Here is a 25158-nt window from a genome sequence, read left to right as displayed (position 1 = left end):
GACTGGTTCTACATTCGGAAAGGAGTAGTATGTCAAGGCTGTATATTGTCACCCTGCTTATTTAACTTTTATGCAGAGTACATCATGCAAAGTGCCAGGCTGGATAAAGCACAAGCTGGAGTCAAGATTGCCAGGAGAAATATCAAAACCTGAGATATGCAGATGACACCACCCTTATAGCAAAAAGTGAAGAGGAACTGAAGAGTCTCTTGATGAAAGTGAAAGAAGAGAATGAAAAAGTTGGCTTAAAACTCAACATTCAAAAAACCTAAGATCATGGCATCTGTTCCCATCACTTCATGGCAAATAGATGGGGAAACAGTGGAAACAGTGACAGACTTGATTTTGGGGGGCTCCAAAATCACTGCAGATGGTGACTACAGCCATGAAATTAAAAGATACTTCCTCCTTGGGAGAAAAGCTATGAACAACCTAGACAGCATATTAAAAAGCAGAGACATTACTTTGCCAACAAAGGTCCATCTAGTCAAAGCTATGGTTTTTCCAGTAGTCATGTATGGATGTGACAGTTGGACTATAAAGAAAGATGAGCACTGAAGAATTGATGCTTTTGAAGTGTGGTGTTGGAGAAGACTCTTGAAAGTCCCTTGGACTGCAAGGAGATCCAAGCAGTCAATCCTAAAGGAAATCAGTCCTGAATTCATTGGAAGGACTGATGCTGAAGCAGAAGCTCCAATATTGGCCACCTGATGGGAAGAACTGACTCACTGGAAAAGACCCTGATGCTGGGAAAGATTGTAGTCATGAGGAGAAGAGGACGACAGAGGATAAGACAGTTGGATGGCATCAGTGACTTGATGGACATGAGTTTGAGCAATCTCTAGGAGTTGGTGATAGAGAGGGAAGCCTGGCGTTCTGCAGTCCATGGGGTGGCAAAGAGTTGGACACGACTGAGCGACTTATCTGAACTGAAAAGTGGGATATAAATGGTTTGTAGAGTCTCAATTTTGAGTGAAAGAAAAAAATGTCCTGGAAGGAAAAAAATATTGAATCACTAAGTTTTACATCTGAAACTAATATAATATTGGAAATCAATTGTATTTCAATTTAAACTTTTTTAAAAAAATAAAAAGACTGGAAGGAAATGGTAAAAATTTTAGTTGGTGGGATTGTAATAACTTTTATTTTCTTCTTTCAGGTTTTACACTTTTGTAAAACTATCTGAAATAGGAGTTTATTGATTTTTAAATAGAAAAAAGAAAAGCTTGACTTGATACTGAAGTGTTTTATTCAGACTGTTAAAACTAAAAATATAAAATGCTCTTCTGTTAGATGCATAATACCTTTGAAAAGCAAAATCTTGAGTAATAATGACAGTTAATGCTTCTTGTGTTCATAGTCTATCATTTTGACTGTCTCACTTTGTTTGCTATACTCATTTTTGTACACAGAATAGAAGACTCACAGGACCATTTCCCAAAGAAACTGCCGTCTTTAGTACATTTCTTTCCAACGCCGACAGATTCAGATAGCACGACGCTGCCATATTCACGGTCATTATCTGATGAAATTCCTCTCAGTTACTGTCTGTCTAGCCCTCAAGTTAGTGGAGCAACTATATCAACAATTGGACCAAAGCCTCTTAAACCTGCTCTAGTGACCCGTTCCCGCTCAGAAAACAGCTCGGGTAAGCAAAACACAAACTTTTTAAAAGTATTTTTAAAGCATATAGTTTGAGTCATTATATGCCTCGAAATCAGAATGATGTGTTATTATTTGTCTTCAGTATCAGTCAGTTCAGTTCAGTCTATCAGTCGTGTCTGACTCTTTGCAACCCAATGGACTGCAACACGCCAGACCTCCCTGTCCATCACCAACTCCCGGAGTTTACTCAAACTCATGTCCATCGAGTTAGTGATGCCATCCAGCCATCTCATCCTCTGTCGTCCTCTTCTCTTCCTGCCTTCAACCTTTCCCAGAATTAGGGTCTTTGCAAATGAGTCAGTTCTTCCCATCAGATGGTCAAAGGATTGGAGTTTCAGCTTCAGCATCAGTCCTTCCAATGAATATTCAGGACAGATTTCCTTTAGGATGGACTGGTTGGATCTCCTTGCTGTCCAAGGGACTTTCAAGAGTCTTGTCCAACACCACAGTTCAAAAGCATCAATTATTTGGTGCTCATCTTTCTTTATAGTCCTACTCTCACATCCATACATGACTACTGGAAAAACCGTAGCTTTGACTAGACGGACCTTTGTTGACAAAGTAATGTCTCTGCTTTTTAATATGCTGTCTAGGTTGTTCATAGCTTTTCTTCCAAGGAGCAAGCATCTTTTAATTTCATGGCTGTAGTCACCATCTGCAGTGATTTTGGAGCCCCCCAAAATCAAGTCTGTCACTGTTTCCACTGTTTCCCCATCTATTTGCCATGAAGTGATGGAACCAGATGCCATGATCTTGGTTTTCTGAATGTTGAGTTTTAAGCCAACTTTTTCACTCTCTTCTTTCACTTTCATCAAGAGGCTGTTCAGTTCCTCTTCACTTTCTGCCATAAGTGTGGTGTCATCTGCATATCTGAGGTTATCGATATTTCTCCTGGCAATCTTGATCCAGTTGTGCTTTCTCCAGCCCAGCATTTCTCATGATGTACCCTGAATATAAGTTAAATAAGCAGGGTGACAATATACAGCCTTGACGTACTCCTTTTCCTATTTGGAACCAGTCTGTTGTTCCATGTCCAGTTCTAACTGTTGCTTCCTGACCTGCATACAGATTTCTCAAGAGGCAGGTCATGTGGTCTGGTGTTCCCATTTCTTTAAGAATTTTCCAGAATGTCTCCAGTATACTCATTTCTTAATGCCATATGCAGAATAATTTAACTATACTCACCATTGAGTCTAGCACTGGGAGTCATGTTCGGGTCACGTATATATATGTGGCCAAATACATCATCTCTATGATTAGAATATCTTATGTTGTCATAATGGTTCATGGGTTGACCAATTAGATGATCTAGAATTGCTAGCTAACTGAAAGTTTTGTTGTATGACATTAACTGCCTTTCCTGTGAATGCCACCAGAAAGATTAACAATATTGTCCATATTGTGCTTAGACTATGGCTTACGGAAGGAAAGACAGATAAGAGAAATACAAAGTACGTAATAAAATGGTGGAGAGAAAGGGAGAAACAATCATTTGGAAACGAGGGAAATGACAGTAAAGTTTTGACAGTTGCCACAATGCACTCAGTAGTGTTCACACTATGAGGTGTATGTTCCTCACTGTGTTTGGGGAACTTTGAGTTTTCATTGTTTAATGAAAGACCACTATCTTTGGAAACAGAGAACCTTGGTTCAAGCCTACAACATGAAACCTTTGGAATTAAATTAGTTCATTCCCACTCGAATGAGAATGTGCTTAATCTTTACATGAGACATCAGTTTAGATATTTGGTATCTCTGAGTCTCATTTTCCATAACTACAAAATGTAGATTAAAATATCAACTTCAAGGGCTATTCTAAGTATTAAATGAGATATTTATGAAAATCACCTAGCACATAATAAGTGTGCTCAATAAAGTTAGTTGTGCATCTGAACGTACCTGTACCTTCTCATAGAATAGGCTAGATTTGAGGTTTGTATTACCTCAACTAACAAATTTCAAAATTGTTAGCACAAATACACCCATGACTACTTGATGTCTTCATTTCCCCCTCTCATTCTGTGCATATCTACAACCTCTATATTTCACTGTGTTCCTGATATCTTCCTAAGATTTTGACACAGTGTCATACAAGATTTTGACCTTCTGCCATTATTGCCGTATTCCCTATGCTTCATTGTTTGTACGCTTAAGGTACATTTTTCAAAGCAGCCTCCTGAGTTCACACTGACCTTGAGCAATGACCAGTATCTATATGCTTAAAAGTCAAAATACACATTTTATATCTAAGGAGGTAATATTGCTCATCCTTTGGCGCTGTATCATTGTGTATGTTCTCTATCTGGGTTGAACTGTGGAAGCTTTTAGTATGGAGGGAAAAATAAACTGGTTTCCCCTTGCAAGATGAGCGTGGTGCTGGGATAGAGTCTTTTCCTTCAGTTACTGTAGATCTTGACTCTGCAGATAGGTATCTGAGTCTCCCAAGACTTGTTTTGCGTTTGGTTCATTTCATTTCTAGATGAGATAATAACTGGAACCCAAGATCCATGTGTCTTCTTCCCTTCCAGAGTACAAAGATTTTCATCCCTCAAGATGAGCTGTTAACAATGCTAAATAGTCTCTTTCTTCAAAGGAATTTAAAGATTTAGCAAATAATCACTTGAATGGGAATGAACTAATTTATTCCAAGTATTTCTTCTAAGCAAAATCCTCTAAGGAATGTGTTTTTATTTTTTTCATATTTCGCCTTGGTTTGGTTTTGTTAAAGACACAAGAAGATAAAGCACACTCTAGATTGTCTTAATCCTTTGATGATTTTGGACCCAGGGTCACGTTAGCCAAAGTCCTTGTGCTACAACAATAGCTATCATTTATTGAGTACTTGCTAAATGCTAGACACTCATCTATATTATCTGCAATCCTCACATTGCCTCGCACAAGGTAGTATTATCCTTATTTTATTTTCAGGAAAACTGAGAATTAGAAGGTTTAAATCATTTGGTTTAAATCAGTAAGTGACAAAGCTGGGATACAAGTGTGTCTAAATCTAAGACACAGTGCTCTATTTCATCATGCTGTCTCTCTGTAATGTTTTTCTCTGCAGATACACAACTAGATTTATCCAGCATGATTCCTTCTATGCAAAATAATGAAACGTATTTTATGTTTGAATCTTAGTATTGAGAATTTTAAAAGAATAAATTTCCAACAGAACATTAGAATCTGATTAAGCATTACTTTATCTTCCCAATAAAGTATTTCAGTTGATTAGAGGAAATTTAAGTCTGCCTGGCAAAACATACACCATTGGTAAGAAAGAACTCATTTGAGACTTTAATTTATGCATAGCAATGGGGAGAAGAGCTAATATAAAATAGAATAAACTGTACATATCCAAATTTGAGAGACTCAAATGTTTTACCTACTCAAAAACTTACATTGCTTCTACTACAACTTCATTAAATTATAATTATGCTGGTGATTGATAGTTTTCAGATAACTGAAATAATCTTTAGGAACTGAGTGTCACTAAAAATAATCAGTTACTGGTTATTTTACAGACTTTGGTTTAAAGTTTCTAACTATCCTCATTGAGTTTGACTGTGACAGTAAAGTGTTAAAGAATATTGTTTTGTATAGAAGCAAGGAATAAAGATAGTAGCTTTGGGTCCTTTTACTCTTTTATATACTTCTCTATATTTGCTTTCTTTGAAAGGACTCAACATCGGCAAAATTCCAAAGAAACACACTATTCCAGTCCTTGCTGGTGAGCCAGCTGTGATTGGAGAAGGGGAAGATTATTTCCTGTCTTTGTTTGGTGATACAAGGAAACTTGTGCACTCATTCCACGAGAAAACTTGGAAGCACTTCTCTATGATTCTTGAAGAAGTGGGACAATCTAGATCCAGGTATATACTCTATTTGAACTATTTATGTCTTCTATTGGAGTAGGAGTAATAAATTAGCAGGCAATAAAGATCTAATCTGTTGTTAGATCCATGGTCTCTTCTACAAACCCTAAGCAATCCATTAAAATATAGCTATTTAATATTCTGGGCAATTACAAGGGACAAATGCAACTTTCTAGGGAACCAAACAAGGAATGTTAATTCTTCTAAGATGCCAGAGAAAACAGCACTATATAAGTCTTACCAATAAAGTTAACTCTATATAAGAACCTTTTTATTATTGGCAAATCATTCAGATGGATTTAGAATGTTTTTTCAATCTGCTTTGAGTTCAAGACAGAGGGAGAAAGGTGGACCTATAACTCACTTATAAAAATATCCATTTTTATGATTGTTAGTATTTACAGAAAAAAGAATTGGTCAGAAAAAAGTTGATGTTAGAATCAAAATAAAAGATGACTCATTTATGCATTTACTTCACCCTATTTTTCTTGTTGCATGAGCCACAGATTAAATTGTGAATTTTTAGTAATAAACATATATTTTTAAAAAACTTATAGAAGAATAGTTGGTTTACAGTGTTGTGCTAGTTTCCGGTGTACATCACATTATTTGTGGACTTTTTAACAACGGCCATTCTGATAGGTATGAGGTAATTCCTCATTGTGGTTCTGAATTTGCATTTCTCTATTAATTAGGAGTGTTAAGCATCTTTTCATGTGACTGTGTGTCTTCTTTGGAGAAACGTCTATTTAGATCTTTACCTATGTTGGATACTTTTCTTTTTTTTTTTTTGCTATTAAGTTGTATGAGCTGTTTGTGTATTTTGGATATTAACCCCTTGCCGCTTGCATCATTTGAAAATGTTTTCTCCTAGTCCATAGATGTCTTTTCATTTTGTTGATAGTTTCCTTTGCTGGGCAAGAGCTTTTAAGTTTGATTAGGTTCCGTTTTTTAATTTTTCCTTTTCTTTTTGCCTTGGGAGATTGATTTAGAAAAATATTTCTACAATTTATGTTAAATTATGTTCTGCTTATGTTCTCTTCTAGGAGGAAATGGCAATCCACTCCAGTATTCTTGCCTGGAGAATCACATGGACAGAGAAGTTTGACAGACTATGGTCTATAGGGTTGCAGACAGTCAGACATCACTGAGCAACTGACCATGCATGCACAAAGCTACAGTAAAAAAAATGGTGTGGTATTGGCCCAAAACTAGACATAAGGATCAATATAACAGGATAGAGAGCTCAGAAACAAATCCACACACCTATTACCAATTAATATTATGACACAGGAAGTAAGAATATACAGTGAAGAAAAGACACTCTTCAACAAGTGGATATTTTTTACAAGTGAGTTATACGTCCACTTTTCTCCCTCTCTTGAACTCAAGATAGATGAAAAAAAGATTCCAAATCTGTCTGAATGATGTGCTAGTAAGGTTTTGGTCAAAATCCTTCAAGCTAGGCTTCAGCAGTATGTGAACTTTGATATGTGCAAGCTGGGTTTAGAAAAGGTGGAGGAACCAGAGATCAAATTGCCAACATTAGTTGGACCATAGGGAAAGCAAGGGAATTCTAGAAAAACATCTATTTCTGCTTCATTGACTACACTAAAGCCTTTGACTGTGTGGATCATAACAAACTGTGGAAAATTCTTAAAGATATGGGAATATGAGACTACCTTACCTGTCTCCTGAGAAAATCTGTATGCAGGTCAAGGAGCAACAGTTAGAACTGGACATGGAACAGACTTGTTCCAAATTGGGAAAAGAGTATGTCAAGGCTGTATATTGTCACTCTGTTTATTTAACTTATATGCACAGTACATCACGTGAAATGCTGGCAGGATGACTTACAAGCTGGCATCAAGATTTCCAGGAGAAATCTCAGTAACCTCAGATATACAGATGATAATATACAGATGATACCACTCTAATGGCAGAAAGTGTAGAGGAACTAAAGAACCTCTTGAAGAGGGTGAAAGAGGAGAGTGAAAAAGCTGGCTTGAAACTCAACATTAAAGAAACAAAGATTATGGCTTCTGGTCCCATCACTTCATGACAAATAGAAGGGAAAAGAAAAAGTGGAAGCAGTGACAGATTTTATTTTCTTGAGCTCCAAAATCACTGGATGGTGACTGCAGCCATTAAATTAAAAGAGGCTTACTCCTTGGAAGGAAAGCTATGACAAAGCTAGACAGTGTATTTAAAAGCAGAAACATCACTTTGCCGACAAATGTCTCTCTAGTCAAAACTATGGTTTTTCCAGTAGCCATATACAGATGTGAGAGTTGGACCATAAAGAAAGCTGAGCCCTGAAGAACTGATGCTTTTGAATTCTGGTGCTGGAGAAGACTCTTGAAGAGTCCCTTGGACCAAAAGGACATCAAACCAGTCAATCCTAAAGGAAGTCTACCCTGAATAGTCATTAGAGAGATTGATGCTGAAGCCACAGTTCCAATACTTTGGTCACCTGATGCAAAGAGCTGACTCATTGGAAAAGACCCTAATGCTAGGGAAAATTAAGAGTAGGAGGTGTGGCAGAGGATGAGATGGTTAGATAGCATCACTGACTCAAAGGACATGAATTTGAGCAAACTCCAAGAGATAGTGGAGGACAGAGGAGCATGGCATGCTGCAGTCCATGGGTTCACAAAGAGTCAGACATTACTTAGCAACTGAACAAGAAGAAGGAGCTATATGGTGTCATATCTTACATTTAGGTCTTCAAACAATTTTGAGTTTACTTTTGCATATGATGTGAGGAAATATTCTAATTTCATTGATTACACCCAGCTTTAGCTATCCAGCTTTCCAAACATCATTCGTTTAAGAAATGGTATTTTCTCCATTGTATATTCTTACATCCTGTGTCATACATCAATTGATGTTAGGTGTATGGGTTTATTTCTCGGCTCTCTATCCATATGTCTGTTTTTGTGCCAGTACGACACTATTTTGATTACTATAGCTTTGTGCATGCATGCTCAGTTGCTTAGTCAATTCCAACTCTTTGCAACCCATGGACTGTAGCCGGCCAGGTTCCTCTGGCCATGGGATTCTCCAGGCAAGAATACTGGAGTGGGTTGCCATTTCCTCCTCCAATGGATCTTCCAGACCCAGGGATCAAACCCAGATCTCCTGTGTCTCCTGCACCGACAGACAGATTCTTTACCACTCTGCCTTCTGGGAAGCCCACTGTAGCTTTGTAGTATAGCCCAAGTCTGGAAGAGTGAAACTGCCAACTTTGTTCTTTTTCCTCAGGTCTGCTTTGGTAATTCTGGTTTTGGTTTCTTACTCTTGTTTTGGAAGTTCCATATTTTTAGGATTATTTGTTCTAGTTCTGAAAAAAAATGCCATGGCTATTTTGATAGAGATTGCATTAAATCTGTAGTTTGCTTTGGGTAGTAGGGCCATTTTAATAATATTCTTCTAATCCAATAGCACGAGATATCTTTCCATTTCTTTGAATCATTTTTATTTTCCTTTGTCAGTGTGTTGTTTTTAGCATAGAAATCTTTCACCTCCTTGGTTAAGTTTACTCCTAGGTATTTTATTCTTTTTGATGAGATTTGAGGGTTGTTTTTGAGGATTTAAAAAAAAATTCTTTCTAATATTTCATTATTAGTGTATAAAAATTGAAGAAATTTCTGTATATTAATCTTGCATCCTGCTACCTTGCTGAAATCATTTATGAGTTCTAATAGTTTTTGTGTGGAGACTTTAGGGCTGTCCATGTAGAGTATCACATCACCTGCAAATACTGACAGGTTTACCATCTTCCCTTCTATTCCAATATCTTCTATTTCTTTTTCTTTTCTGATTGCTATGGCGAGGACTTCCAATTCTATGTTGAATAGAAGTGTAGTGAGAGTTGGAATCCTTGTCTTGTTTCTGAATTTAGCAGGAAGGCTTTTAGCTTTTCACCATTGTATATTATTTGGCTATGGGTAGCTTTAATTATGTTGAGATATGTTCCTTCTATGTCTTGTTTGAAGAAATATCAATTTAGATCTTCTGCCCATTTTTTTATTGGGTTGGGTTTTTTTTTGTTATTAAGCAGTATAAACTGTTTGTATATTTTGGAAATTAATCCTTTGTTGGTAGCATTGTTTGCAAATATTTTCTCCCAGTCTGTAGGTTGCCTTGACATTTTGTGATGATAATGTCCTATTTTACATTTTCTTGCTTATCCTTTTATTGTTTATTATGGTTATAATCACTTTTACAATTTTTTCAATTTTTTAAAATCTACATACTAACTTACTTAAGTGATTTTCAATCCTTCTATATATTTGCCTTTCCTATTGTGATTTTTTTTTCCCTTTCCTATAGATTATTCTTTCTTTTCAATTTAGAGAAGAGATTTCAGTACCTCTTTTAGGGTAGGTTTGTTGTTGTTTAGTCGCTAAGTCTTATCTGACTCTTTGCGACCCTGTGTACTGCACCACACCAGGCTTCCCTGCCCTTCATTATCTCCTAGAGTTTGTTCAAACTCATGTCCATTGTGTTGATGATGCCATCCAACCATCTCATTCTCTGTCACCCCCTTTTCCTCCTGCCCTCAATCTTTCCCAGCATCAGGGTCTTTTCCAATGATTTGGCACTTCACATCAGGTGGTCAAAGTATTGGAGCTTCAGCTTCAGCATCAATTTTTCCAATGAATATTCAGGGTCGATTTCCTTTAGAAGTGACTGGTTTGATCTCCTTGCTCTCAAGAGTCTTCTACAGCACCACAATTCAAAATAATCAATTCTTTGGCGCTCAGACTTCTTTGTGGTTCAGAGCTCACATCTGTACATGACTGGTGGGAAAACCATAGCTTTGACTATATGGACCTTTGTCAGCAAAGTGATGTCTCTGCTTTTTAACATGCCATCTAGGCATGTCATAGCTTTCCTTAAGGGGCAAGAGTCTTTTAATTTCATGGCTGTAGTCACTGTCTGCAGTGATTTGGAGCCCAAGAAAATAAAATCTGTCACTATTTCCATTTTTTCCTGATCAATTTGCCATGAAGTTATGAGATCAGATGCTATGATCTTGGTTTTTTTGGATGTTGGGTTTCAATCCAGTTTTTTCACTTTCCCCTTTCACCCTCATTAAAAGACTCTTTAGTTTCTCTTCACTTTCTGCCATTAGAGTGGTATTTGCATATCTGAGTTTATTGATATTTATCCCAGCAACTTTGATTCCAGCTTGTGATTCATCCAGCCTGGCATTTCTCATGATATACTCTGCATATGTTAAATAAGCAAGATGACAATATAAAGCCTTGACATACTCCTTTCCTAATTTTGAACCAGTGCTGAATTCTTTTTGCTTGTCTGAGAAATTTTTTCTCTCTCTTTCTATTCTAAATGATAGTCATACTGGGCAGAGTATCCTAGATTTTAAGTTTTTTTCCTTTCAGGACTTTGAATATAGTATGCCACTCTTTTCTGGTCTGTAAACTTTCTGCAGAGAAACCAGTTGATAGCCTTTTAGGGGTTCCCTTGTGAACTGACTTTTTGTTTTTCTCGCTGCTTTTAGAATCCTCTCTTTATTGCTAACTTTTGTCATTTTAATTACGACATGTCTTGATGTGAGTGTTTGGTTTCACCTTGTTTGGGACTCTGTGCTTCCTGTGCCTGGAGATCTTCTTGCTTTAAGTTTGGGAAGTTTTCAGCCAAATTTTCTTCAAATACCTTTTTGATCCCCTTGTCTCTCTCTCCTGCTTCTGGAACCCCTCTTATGTATAGGTTCACATGTTTTATTTTATATTATCCAACAGATCTGTTGCTTTCTTTTCTTCTTCTTCTTCTTTTTTTTTTTTTCTGTCTGCTGTTCTGATTGGTTGATTTCCATTATTCTACTTTTCAGATCACTTATTTGTTCTTCTGTGTTATTTAATTGGCTACTCATTGCTTCTAGATTGGTTTTCATCTCAGCAATTGGATTCTCTATTTTTGATTAGTTCATCTTTATCATTTCTAATTTCTTGTTTCTGTGATCTGCATTTCTATCAATAATCTTTCTTAACTCACCATTTTTATTATCACCTTTTCTGAACTTGGGAGTCTAGTAGACTGGTGAACTCTGTTTCATTATTCTTGCAGAGGCTTTTTGTTCTTTTAACCGGGATTAACGCTTCTGCCTTTTCATTTCACTCAACTTTCTCTGTCTCTATGAATTCAGGAAAAATAGCTATCTAATATAGTCTTGAAGAGGTGTTTTTGTGTGGGGACATTCCTGTTTAGACTGCATCCAGTGTTCTCGGTGTGATGACTGCTTTTGCCATGGACACCTGCGTATGTTTTCTAAGGGTATGCTGGCCATTATCCCTGTGATAGGCATGTGGTTGGTGTTACAGTGCCCAGAGTCTGTGCAGGTTGTGGAGCAGGGCTTGCTGCTCTGCTCCGTGGCTGTTGCGGTACACCCTATTGGAAGCAAGGCAGACTCCTCAGTTGCTGGAGCAGAAGCCCTGAGTGTCAGCCTCTGTTGCCCTTGAGTGCATGCCCTGCCCCAAAGGAGGTAATTGCTGAAGCAGATAAGGTCTGTGCAGTCACAGAGGACCTTTGGACCACCTGTGTAGGTGTCTGCTGTTCTGCTCAGAAGCAGCCCCAAGGTCATGTACCTTTCTGTTTTGTTTGTCCCAGATCCAGTGCAAAGCTGTGATGTGGAGTTGCCTGGGGTTGGGGCTTGAGGTATTGTGGCCACTGAAGTTGAGGTGGTTCAGCTGCTGAGATTTGGGCTGCTTCTGTGGCATCTTCTTCCAGGACCTGTCTGCCCTAGATCTAGTGCTAAGCTGCAGTGTGGGGTAGGCAGAGCCAGGGCACTCTCACTAGGAGAGCTGCTGCATACTCCTGACTGTGCTGACGGTGGCCCCCACCACTCCACCCAGACCACACTTCAGGCTCTCCTTATTGTCTCTGCATAGTGAGACTGAGTCCTCTTCCAGGGCCTGTCTGCCCAAGATTCAGTGCCTACTGATGGCGTCAAAATACTTGCTAGTTTCCATTTTTATGTCTTCTCTGTTCCTTGAGTATTTAGAAGTGCATTATTTAGTTCCCCAATAATTTTACAGATTTTCCATTTCTAATGATTTTCCAGATCGCCTATTGGCTGCGCTCAGTCTTCATTGCAGCACTCGGGCTTTCTCTAGCTGTGGTGAGCGGGGGACACTCTTCTCTGTGGTGCGCAGGCTTCTCACTGTGGCGGCTACTCTTGTTGCAGCTCACGGGCTCTGGAGTGCAGGCTTAGCAGTTGGGGCACATCGGCCTCGTTGCCCTATGGCGTGTGGACTGTTCCCAGACCAGGGGTCAAAGGATTCCCTACATTGGGAGACGGATCCTTAATCAGTGGATCACCAGAGAAGTCCCAGATATCTTTTGCTATTGATCTCTATTTCAGTTTCATACTGGTCAAAGAACATAATTTGTATGACTTGAGTCATACAGTTTTAAAAGTATTGAGATTTACTTTTTAGCAGGATATTGTCTATACCGATAAATGTTCTAAAGAATGTATATTCTGATGTTGAGTGAAGTGTTTCATAAATATTGATCAGGTCAAATTGGCTGATGGTGCTTTTTGTCTTTTTGTTTTGATGTTGTTGATTTTATGTCCATCAGTTATTGAGAAAAAGGTGTTAACATTTCCAACTATAATTGTGGATTTGTTGATTTCTCTTTGCAGTCCTCTCTATTTTAGCTTCATGTATTTTGCAGCTCTGTTTTTAGGTGCATAAACATTTAGGATTGTTACTTCCTCTTGATGAACAGATGTCTATATCATTATGAAATAACCTTTATCCCTGGCATTATTCTTTGCTCAGAAATCTGCTATGTCTGATATCAATATAGCCATGCCAGTACTGGTATTAACATGGTTATTTTTATCCTTTTAGTTTTAGCCCATTTGTCTCTTTATATCTAATGTTTTGTTTTATAGGTAGCATAGGTAGGCTTGCTTTTTTACCTTCTGACAATCTAAGTCTTTTAATTTGGGCCTTTAAACTATTCACATTTAAAGTAATTATTAATGTGGTTGATAATGTCTGTTATTTGTTATTTGTTTTTTATTTGTTACAACTGTTCTGTGTTCTCGTTTTCTTTTTTCTCTGTTTTCTTCGGAATTAATTATTATTATTAATTCCATTTTGTCTCCATTGTTGACTGATTTACTACAACTGTTATTTAGAAATTCCTTCCAAGTTTACAGGATACATCTCGAGCCTATTGCAGAATACTTTCATGTTATCTTTTACCACTTCTCAAATAGTTAAGAGCCTTGAAATACTATAATTTCATTTGTCTTCTCCCAGTCATTGTGTTTTTGCTGTCATATATTTTACTTCTACATATGTTGTAAATCCTTAAATTATTAAATGAAATTTAATGATAAGAAAAATATCTTATATATTTACCCTTATATGTTTTCACTGCTTTTCTTTGCTTTTTATTTCTTTTTATTTGTTTATTTGTCAGTTTTTCAGGAGGAGCTCTATAAATTATATTTCCATCCATTATAATCATCCTAGTACCTGAAAAGAACTTCCTTTAATATTTTTTATATTATGGGTCTGCTCATCATGATTTCTTCTTTCAGTTTTTTAAAACAGTTTTATTGAGGTACTTTCCACAAAAATGCATTATTTAAGATGTACAGCTTGATATTTTTTATCTTTTGGGTTTTTTTAATTGAGATATAATTGACAAATAGCATTTTGTAAGCTTACACGATGATGACTTGATACCCACATGTATTGTGAAATAATTATCATAAAAAGATTAGTTAACACATCGTTCACACAATTACCTTTTTTTTCTGGTGAGAACATTTTTTTTTTTTAAGATCCACTGTCTTCAAGTATATAGCAATATATTTTTAACTATAGTCACCATGCTGTACATAAGATTCCCAGAAATTATTCATCTTGTAACTGAAGTTTGGATTCCCATTACCAATATCGCCCCCCATTTTCCTTACCATCTATTCCCTGGCAAACACTGCTCTAATTTCTGTTTCTATGAGTTCATTTTTTTAAAACTACACATATAAGTGAGACTATACAGTGTTTGTCCTTCTGTGATTTATTTCACTAGGCATAAATGTGTTTAATATCCATCTGTGTTATTACAAATGGCAGGTTGTCCTTTTTATTACGGCTGAATAATGCTCCCTTATACATATAGATATGGATTTCCCAGATGGTTCAAGTGGTAAAGAATCTGCCTGCCAATGCATGATATGCAAGAGATGTGGGTTTGATCCCTGGGTCGTGAAGATCAATCCCCTGGAGGAGGAAATGGCAACCCATTCCAATATTCTTGCCTGGAAAATCTTATAGACAGAAGAGCATGGTGGGTTACAGTCCATGGGATCACAGAGTCAGACATGACTGAGCAACTGAGCACAAATATAGATGTGTGTGTGTGTATATATATAAATATATATATAGAGAGAGACAGAGAGAGAGATACACATACAAACAATTGACCCTTGAACAACACAGGTTCGAACTGCATGGGTTCACTTATAGGTGGATTTTTTTTCAATTAATACTCCACTACTACATGATTCATGGTTGGTTGAATCTATGGATGTGAAATCACAGATATGGAGACTTGACTGTAAAGTTATATGCTGACTTTCCACTGTGTGTGGGGGTCAACATCCCTAACTCCTGCACTGTTCATGATCAACTGCATTTATAAAACATATACCATATTCACTTTATCCATTCATCTGTCTATGGACAATTAGTTTGTTACTGTGCCTTATCTATTTGTGAATAATGCTGTAATGAACATGATGTTGCAGATAACTCAGCAAATGGTCATTTTATTTCCTTCAAATAAATACCTAAAGGTGAGATTGTTAGATCATATGGTAGTTCTATTTTTCATTTTTTGAAGAACCTCTATAGTGCTTTCATAGCTTTGCATCAATTTACATTCCCACCAACAGACCACAAGGTTCCCTTTTCTCTACATCTTTGCCAACACTTATTATTTGTTGTCTCTTTGATAACAGCCATTCTTACAGGTATGAAGTGATATCTCTTTGTTGTTTTGATTTGTGTTTCCCTGGCGATTAGTGATGTTGAGCACATTTTCATGTACCTGTTGACCACTCATACATCTACTTTGGAAAAATGTCTATTCAGGTATTTTTCATTTTTTTAATTGGATTATCTCATTTTTTGCTATTGAGTTGTATGAGTTCCTTATGTAGTTTTGATATTAACCCCTTATCACACATATGATTTGCAAATATTTTTCCCATTTTGTAGGTTGCCTTTTTATTTTGTTGATCATTTCCTTTGCTATACAGAAGCTTTTAGTTTGAAATAATCCTCAGATTCAGTTCAGTTGCTCAGTCATGTCCGACTCTTTGTGACCCATTGGACTGCAGCATGCCAGGCCTCCCTGTCCATCACCAACTCCCAGAGCCTACTCAAACTCATGTCCATTGAGTCGGTGATGCCATCCAACTGTCTCATCCTCTGTCATCCCCTTCTCCTCCTGCCTTCAATCTTTCCCAGCATTAGGGTCTTTTCAAATGAGAAGGTTCTTTGCATCAGGTGGCCAAAGTATTGGAGTTTCAGCTTCAGCAACGGTCCTTCAAATGAATATTCAGGACTGATTTCCTTTAGGATGGACTGGTTGGATCTCCTTTCAGTCCAAGGGATTCTCAAGAGTCTTCTCCAACACCACAGTTAAAAAGCATCAATTCTTCAGCACTCAGCTTTCTTTATAGTTCAACTATCACATCCAAACATGATTACTGGAAAAACCATAGATTTGACTAGATGGACCTTTGTTGGTAAAGTAATGTCTCTGCTTTTTAATGTGCCATCTAGGTTGGTCATAGCTTTTCTTCCAAGGAGCAAGTGTCTTTTAATTTCATGGCTGCAATCACTATCTGCAGTGGTTTGGACCCCAAAATAATAAAGTCTCTCATTGTTTCCATCGTTTCCCCATCTATTTGCCATGAAGTGATGGGACCAGATACCATGATCTTAGTTTTCTGAATGTTGAGTTTTAGTTAGCTTTTTCACTCTCCTCTTTCACTTTCATCAAGAGGCTCTTTAGTTCCTCTTCACTTTCTGCTATAAGAGTGGGGTCATCTGCATATCTGAGGTTATTTGTATTTCTCCCAGCAATCCACTTTTCTATAATTGCTTTTGTTGCCTGTGCTTTGGTATCTTACCTAAGACATCAAAGAATGTCAGAGTTCTTGACAATAAGAAATTATTGTCGAGACTGATGTCAAGAAGGTTTTCCCCTATGTTTTCTTATAGAAGTTTTATGGTTTAAAGTCTTATTAAGTCTTTAACCCATTTTGAGTTGACTTTTGTGTCTAGTGTGGGATAGAGGGGCAGTTAATTCTTTTGCATGTGGATATCCACTTTTTCAGCATTTTTTGAAGAGACTGTCCTTGCTTTTGGCCCTCTTGTTGAACAGCAGTTGACCATAAATATATGGGTTCATTTCTGGGTTCTCTATTCTGTTCCACTGGTCTATATGTCTTTCTTTTTCTAGTACCATACTGTTTTAGTTACTTAAGCTTTACAATATAATTTGAAGTCAAGAAGTGTGATATCTCCAGCTTTGTCCTTGCTCAAGAATACTTTGGCTATTTGGGGTCTTTTGTAGTTTCACATATATTTTAGGATTGTTTTTACGGCTTCTGTTTTAAAATGTCATTGATATTTTGATAGGGACTGCATTGATTTGGTTAGCATGAGCACTTTGACATTACTTCTTCCAATCCATGAACATGGAAGAATATTTTTTCCATTTTCTCGTGTCTTTTTAAATTTCCTTCATCAGTGTTTTATGGCTTTCGGTATATGTCTTTCATTTTTGGGTTAACTTAATACCTAAGTATTTTGTTCTCTCATTGCTAAGGTAAATGGGATTTTTTAAATTAATTATTTTAATTGGAGGCTAATTATTTTACAATATTGCAGTGGTTTTTGCCATACATTGACATGAATCAGCCATGGGTGTATGTGTGTCCCCCATCCGGAACCCCCCTCCTACCTCCCTCCCCATCCCATCCCTCAGGGTCATCCCAGGACACTGGCCCTGAGTGCCCTGTCTTATGCATCGAACCTGGGCCTGCGATCTATTTCACATATGGTAATATACATGTTTCGATGCTATTCTCTCAAATCATCCCATCCTCACCTTCTCCACAGAGTTCTTTACATCTGTGTCTCTTTCACTGTCTCACATATAGGGTCATCATTACCATCTTTCTAAATTCCATATATATGCGTTAATATACTGTATTGGTGTTTTTCTTTCTGGCTTACTTTGCTCTGTATAATAGGCTCCAGTTTCATCCACCTCATTAGAACTGATTCAAAGCCATTCTTTTTAATAGCTGAGTAATATTCCATTGTGTATGTGTGCCACAGCTTCCTTATCCATTCGTCTGCTGATGGGCATCTAGGTTGCTTCCATGTCCTCGCTATTGTAAACAGTGCTGTGATGAACACTGGGGTACATGTGTCTCTTTCAATTCTGGTTTCCTTGGTGTGTATGCCCAGCAGTGGGATTGCTGGGTTGTATGGGAGTTCTATTTCCAGTTTTTCAAGGAATCTCCACACTGTTTTCCATAGTGACTGTACTAGTTTGCATTCCCACCAACAGTGTAAGAGGGTTCCCTTTTCTCTGCACCCTCTCCAGCATTTATTGTTTGTAGACATTTTTTGATAGCAGTCACTCTAACCAGTGTGAGATGGTACCTCATTGTGGTTTTGATTTGCATTTCTCTGATAATGAGTGATGTTGAGCATCTTTTCATGTGTTTGTTAGCCATCTGTATGTCTTCTTTGGAGAAATTTCTGTTTAATTCTTTGGCCCAAGTAAATGGGATTGTTTTCTTAATTTCCCTTTTGGTTAGTTAGTGTCCAGAATCATCACTGATTTTTGTATGTTGATTTTTATATCCTACAAATTTAATGAATTTGTTTTGTGATGTTCTTAGGGTTTTTTACTTATAAAATCATGTCATCTGCAAACAGAGATGATTTACTTTTTCCTTTATGATTTGACACCTTTTATTTCTTTTTCTTGCCTGAATGCTTTGGGTAAGACTCCCAGTGCTATCTTGAATAGCAGTGGTGAGAATGGGTGTCCTTGCTTTGTTCTGGATCTTAAAGTAAGTTTTATCTCATTTTGTGTTAGCTGAGGTGTTTTCAAATATGGCCTTTATTATGCTGAGGTATGTTTCTTCTTTACCTATATTCTGAGTTTTTATAGTGAAAAGATGTTGAATTTTGTCAAAAATTTTTTTTCTGCATCTGACGTAAAAAGTGTGATCATGCGGTCTTCGTCTTTCCTTTTGTTAATGGCAGCTATAAACACAGGTGTCAATCTTCTTAGATAATGTTAGATACATGCATATTGGAGGAACCGAAATGCCAAAGATAAGTTTAGTAAGCTTTAGAGTAGCAAAACCCTAAAGGCAGATAAGTAGCAGGGAGAACAAGTAGAGAAATTAGAGAAATTCCTCCTACAAGTAGAGAAATTAGAGCTTAAATAATGAAAAATTATCATTTAAAACATAAGAGCTTAAGTAATGAAAAATTACCATTTAAAACATAAAACAAAAAAACATTTAACATTTAAAATATCATTTAAAACATAAAATGGCCATTTGTCTTTCAATATCTATAAATCAAGACCATGCAAAGGCTATGGACAAAATGTTTAGTATATCACTCTACACTCAGCCCGCCTCACTCAACTTATAAGCAGAGGTTTCAAGTAATTTTCCTACTAAAGAAATAATGGGAGGGCTTCCAGGGAAGAAAAAAGATAACTATAAAAGGTTGTGTGATAGCAGATTAACAGCCCTGGCTCTGTGAATTTCCTTGTATTGTGTAAAGTATTTTTCTGTAACTTTTGGCATTATATCAAAAGGAAGGCAAATGAAATTACTAGCCCTGATATGGACAATAGTATTTTTTCTTTCAGACAAGCTAATCTATTCTACTTATATACATAAAATAAAAATTTAGCATCACTGAATAAACATTTCACTTGGATAATAGAACATTTTTGAAAAGCAACTATACATATCCAAATACATACAGATACCAAAGGGATAACTGAGATATCCTAGGGTCTCATCTGTTTAAAAGAAAAACTCAGCCTACTGCTCATTGTCCCAGGCAGAAAAGGCAAGTATGAGAAACAAAAAGGAATTCTGTCAAGAAATGAAAATATCCCACAGAGAATTCAATAGCAGTAGAATGAGGATGACATTGAGAAATTCAAGGGCTATCAAAGCACCATAAAAATGTTATATATACAACTTAGTAAGAACCATAATGCTAATGTAAAAGAAAAGAACTGGTATATAAATTGCTCACAAATGAACCTCTACAAAACAGGCATCCTTGTACACTGTAGTATGCATATACAATGAGACTGCTGAAAGCAGTTGGTTAGTGTAGATTAAGATTTCATAGATCTTAATTTATTCTCATTTATTCTCACATAAATCATCCTTTATTCTCACAAGCCCTGTTCTAGGAGAGGGAACTCAGAGTGATAGCCTGACATTTGGAGCCACTTTTCTCCTCAAAACAATTGTCGATTTGAAAGCAGCAGCTAAGAGGCTGAGAATTTAATCAGATTTTGGCAGTCTCACTAGCTTTCCTGGTGGTTCAGCAGTAAAGAGTTCACCTGCAATGCAGGAGACGCAGGTTCAATCCCTGGGTTGGGAAGATCCCCTGGAGAAGAAAATGTCTACCCACTCCAGTATTCTTGCCTGGGAAAGCCCAGAGACAGAGGAATCTGGCAGGCTACAGTCCATGGGGTCGCAAGAGTTGGACACAACTTAGTGACTAACTTACCACCACCAAGAGGCTGAGAATTTAATCAGAGACTTTGGCAGTCTCACAAGACTGGATGAATAAAAACTGAATTTCAGGGCCTGTCAAGAAGCAGCGTCATCCCAGATTTTCAGTTATAACTTCAAAAGTACGTCCAATAGTAAGGCTATATTCAAAATACATGACTGACCACCTGAAGAAGTGCAGTTCCAATGTTGTAAAGAAGCGGGAAGAAGCGATCCCACTGCCACGTTATGTGTGTGACATGAGAACTCACTAAAGAAGGACGTTCACTTCACTCAGTGAAGCCTGTCCTTAAAACTCTAATTCCACCTGCACGTACATGCAAGCACCTAGTGTAAATTCTTTGTAATATGTGACATTTTATTAATGCATTAAAGATTACAACTAGCTAAATTTATTGTCACTATGTATATAATGTTTTGAAGTGACATATATTTTTATAAAGTACTATTTGGTTGGGGAAAAGTTACCTTAATGTTTGAAATGTGTGAATTTTTTGGAACTTACTGGACAGAATGATTTAACTTTTAGCTACATTATTTTCAGATTTAGTATTTTTTAATGGTGGCATATTTTGGTTCTTAAATTTTTTGCTGCTTAAACTAATAAGACCCTGACCAAACAATATACTCCTCATATCCATGGGTTACAACCCATGCATTCAAAAAGTTATGATTCTAATTTTTATATCATAGACTCTTCAGATAAAACATTCAATTGCTGAAGCACTGCATAAGAACACTATGAAGTTTTTATTTTCTAATGTTCCTCTTACATAATTGCTGATATGTAGATGATCTCTAATGTATATATAATATTTAAATTATGAGTAATGTTGATAATGCCATTTATCATGTTTTAAAAATAGTACACAAAAATGTTGTCACCTTATGTATTTACACCTTTCACACAGAGAGTGACCATATTCAGCCTTTTTGGTTAAATGCCACATCCAAAGACTCATGGCAGTATGTTACATCACAGATTAAAGCAAAATCAAACAAAAAAAAGCCCACCCTGTTAATTTAGTTTAATTTGAAACTGTGTATAGTATTATATATTTGCTAGGAATTTGATATTTGGAGAGAAGAAAGTATAGCTGACCCTTCATATGGAAAATATTTGAAAAAAATTCCATGAAATTCCAAAAATCAAAACTTGAATTTGCCATTCATCTTCAACTATTTATATAGCGCTTACATTATATTTGGACTTCTCTGGTGGCTTAGACAGTAAAGAGTCTGCCTGCAATGCAAGAGATGCAGGTTTGATCCCTGGGTGAGGAAGATCCCCTGGAGAAGAAAATAGCAATCCACTCCAGAATTCTTGCCTGGAGAATTCCATGGACAGAGGAACCTGGCAGGCTACAGTCCATGGGGGTCACAAAGAATTGGACTGAGCGACTAACATTACTACTAATTTGGGCCAACGCTTAGTGTCAAATTATTTTACACCCTGATTGGGTTAAAGCGATTTCCCCCCAATGTCGATGGCTGCCAGAAGCTAAAGTAAATCCTCTGTGGACTGAGAAAACATTATACATAGCTTTATATTACCTCTGCAAAGTTCAATATATTATATTGATACTAGGCACTACAAGCAGTAAAACTTGACCCAAAGCTAAGATTAAAAATGAACAGAAAAAACAGGCCTAGGTGATCCAGATACTATGGTTATCTGATAGGGATTTTTTAAATAACATTGACTAAAATAGTCAAGAAATTAAGTGGCAAGATAGACATTTGTAGCATAGAATTGGAAACTAAAATTAAAGAATCAATAGGAAATTCTAGAAATAAAATAAATCCAATAACAGAAATTACTATTTTAAAAGTATATGAGTTTAACAATATATTTGATGCAACAGAAGAGAGAAATATTGCACTGGAACATTCTCAGAAAAAAAACATCCAGACTGATTTATAGAGAACAAAGAGATTAGGGGAAAAAAACAGAAAAAATAAAACCAAGCATAACAAATTAGGCCAACACTTTAAAAAATCTAAATTCTTGCAATTGAAGTCATTAAGAAGAGGTTGAGGTAGAATAGTACTGGTGGAAGTGCAGCAGAGAATTTGCCCTGAAATGAAAAACATCAAGCCACAGATAAAAGCAGCACTACCTACTCCTAGCAAGAGAAAAGATGTGGGGGAGGGCGGCAGTTGGGGGTAGATTAACCCTAGGTATATTGTAGAAAAACTCAAACAGAAGAAGTAAGGAAAATCTTAGAGAGTCAGAGGAAAAGGACACTTATCTTCAAAGGAATAACAAAAAAAGTTGATTATTGGTTTATCAACAGAAAAATACAAAACAGAAGACTCTAAAATAAATCTCTAGTGAGGGTTTTGGGACCAAAACGTGCAAGCCTTAGCACAATGATTTTAAAATTCGTAAGTGTATGTTAGTCTTTTTTTTGCTGTCATAACAAATTATTACCAACATAGCAACTTAACGTGGATAATACCCAATTATTACCACACAGTTCTTCTTCTGAAAATGTGTGTATACTTAAACACTATGCTATAAATCAATCATAAAAATAGAAAACATCTCTATTGAAATGGACAAAATTTTATGAAAAGACAATTTTCAAAAGAAAACTGAGTAGCCAATTAGTAGCTTATTCAACTGAATTCAATTGATTTCCATCAGGGGAAATCAATTTAAAATAACAATGAGATATTTTGTGCCCATGATACTGAAAGTATTAAGAAATCTGAAAATTTTAAGTGTTGGGGAACAAGAAGAGGGAATAGAACACGCATAGGCAATGGGTAAGCATGCAATGACATAAACTATTACAAGTCTTGTGAGAAATTCTTGGGGTTACAGTTTAAGCAAAATAGGAAATAAGGAAAAAAGAAATTAAAGAGGCTAATAGATTACTTAGGACCTTATTTCCATGCTGTAACACTGGTGTTTTCCCTAGAAAGAAATGGTCAGACTTTGAAGGATTTATTCTTGTACAAAGATTGCTCTGGAAGCAAAATGTTGAATGGTTAGGAGGGATGGGAGCAAGACTGAAGAAACCAGTTAGGACATCATTACAATATGACACAGCAAGTGATGAGAACATAATGAGGACAGCAGCAGTGAGGGTGGAAAAAAGGAAATATATAGAGAAGATACTAAAGAATAATACTAACAGAATGTTGTCACAGATAAGGCAAGGAGGATAAGAGACCAGGAGAGTAATAGAAGTCTCAGGCATGGCCAATGGGATGAATAATGATGAAACTCACTGGATTAGGGTTCCTACTTTTCTAAAATGATGAGTTCAGTCTGGGGCATGTTGGTTCAGAGGTTCCTTTGGTGTCTTCTCTTCTTTGGGGTCAATTGTTTCTGTGGATCTGAAGCTCAGCAGAAGATTTAGATTTAGCAGTCATCAGTGTGTTACCGTTACTGAAAGCCCTGTTCATGGGTGATATCTCTTGTATAGAGTGTGATGGAATAAGAGAATCAGAACCCCACGGATTAACATCTGAGAGATGGGTGAAGGAAGAGAAATCTGAAAAAGAGACTAAAAAGGAACAACCATACTGGTAGAAGGAAAATAGTGACCTTGAGGAAACATGGCGAATAGAGACAATCTGGCAGAGGCAAATAGCACAGAGACATTAAGACAGAGATTGAGTTGGTGGGAATGTAAATTTAACCACCATAGGAAACAGTGTGGAAGTCCCTCAAAAAATTAAAAACAGAACTATCATATAATCCAGCAGTTCCCCTTTTGTATATTTATCCAAAGAAAGCAAAACCTCTAATTCAAGAAGGTATATGCACCACCATGTTCATTGCAGCATTGTTTACAATAGCCAGGATACTAGAAGCAACTTAAGTCTCTGTCAATGGATGAGTAAATAAATGAGTAAATAAAATGAATCAGTAGTAGTAGTAGTAAATAAAATAAATGATTGAGTAAATAAAATGTGGTATAAATATAAAATGCAATATTATTCAGCTATTAAAAAATTAAATTTTGCCATTTGCAGCAACATGGATGGGTCTTGTGGGCATTATGCTAAGTGGAATAAGTCAGAGAAAGACAAATACCATATGATCTCACTTACCAATGAAACCTAAAAAAAAAAAAGAACTGATAGATACAGAGAATAGATTGGTTGCCAAAAGCAGGAATAGGGGGTGACAAAATGGGGAAAGGAGGGCCACAAATTTCCATTCATAAAACAAATAAGTCATAGGAATATAATGTACAGCATGGTGACAATAGTCAATATTCAGTAACACTGTATTGTATCGAAAGTTTTTAAGAGAGTAGATCTTAAAAGTTTTCATCACAAGAAAAAGAATTGTAGCTATATATGGTGATCAACATTAACTAGACTTATCCTGATCATTTTGCCTCATGTACAAATATTGCATCATGTGGTATACCCAAAACTAATATAATGTTATATGTGAATTATACCTCAATTTTAAAAAAGACAGACTGAAAAGTTACCACTTAGTTCACCAACTGAGAAGGCATTGATCATCTTGTTCTAAGGCAGAAATACACTGTTGTGGGTTGAGGAAGTGAATAAGAGATGAATTCGTGACGTCATCTTTCCTAAGGCTGGGTTGTGATGGCAGTGTGAAGTGGAAGAGGATGGTGAGAATTGTGTTTTTCTGCGTCGAATGGTGTAGCACTTGGCAGATATGTACATATTTGGGGGGAGAGAGCCAGTTTGAGGGAGAGGTTAGTGTCAAAGGAAGAGAAGGAATGGGACGGAAACACCAAAGCAGCCAGAGGCGGCAGC

General features: G+C 36.7%; 1 protein-coding gene across 11 annotated transcripts in view; it reads left to right on the top strand.

Annotated features, from left to right (window-relative positions):
- The window catches only part of LMNTD1 (lamin tail domain containing 1), a 475330-nt gene that overhangs the window by 419246 nt on the left and 30926 nt on the right, over nucleotides 1-25158 (top strand). For all 11 annotated transcript variants that reach the window (XM_043881337.1, XM_043881336.1, XM_043881335.1 and 8 more), the window contains 2 exons: nucleotides 1413-1648; nucleotides 5342-5534. In XM_043881337.1, coding sequence (XP_043737272.1) covers nucleotides 1413-1648; nucleotides 5342-5534 — 429 coding nt within the window. The remainder of the gene's footprint in view (nucleotides 1-1412; nucleotides 1649-5341; nucleotides 5535-25158) is intronic.

This window comes from Cervus elaphus, chromosome 22, assembly GCF_910594005.1.
Source record: "Cervus elaphus chromosome 22, mCerEla1.1, whole genome shotgun sequence".
Lineage (NCBI taxonomy): Eukaryota > Metazoa > Chordata > Mammalia > Artiodactyla > Cervidae > Cervus > Cervus elaphus.
Note: the sequence above shows the minus strand (reverse complement) of the source record. Positions and strands in the feature narration are given on the sequence as shown.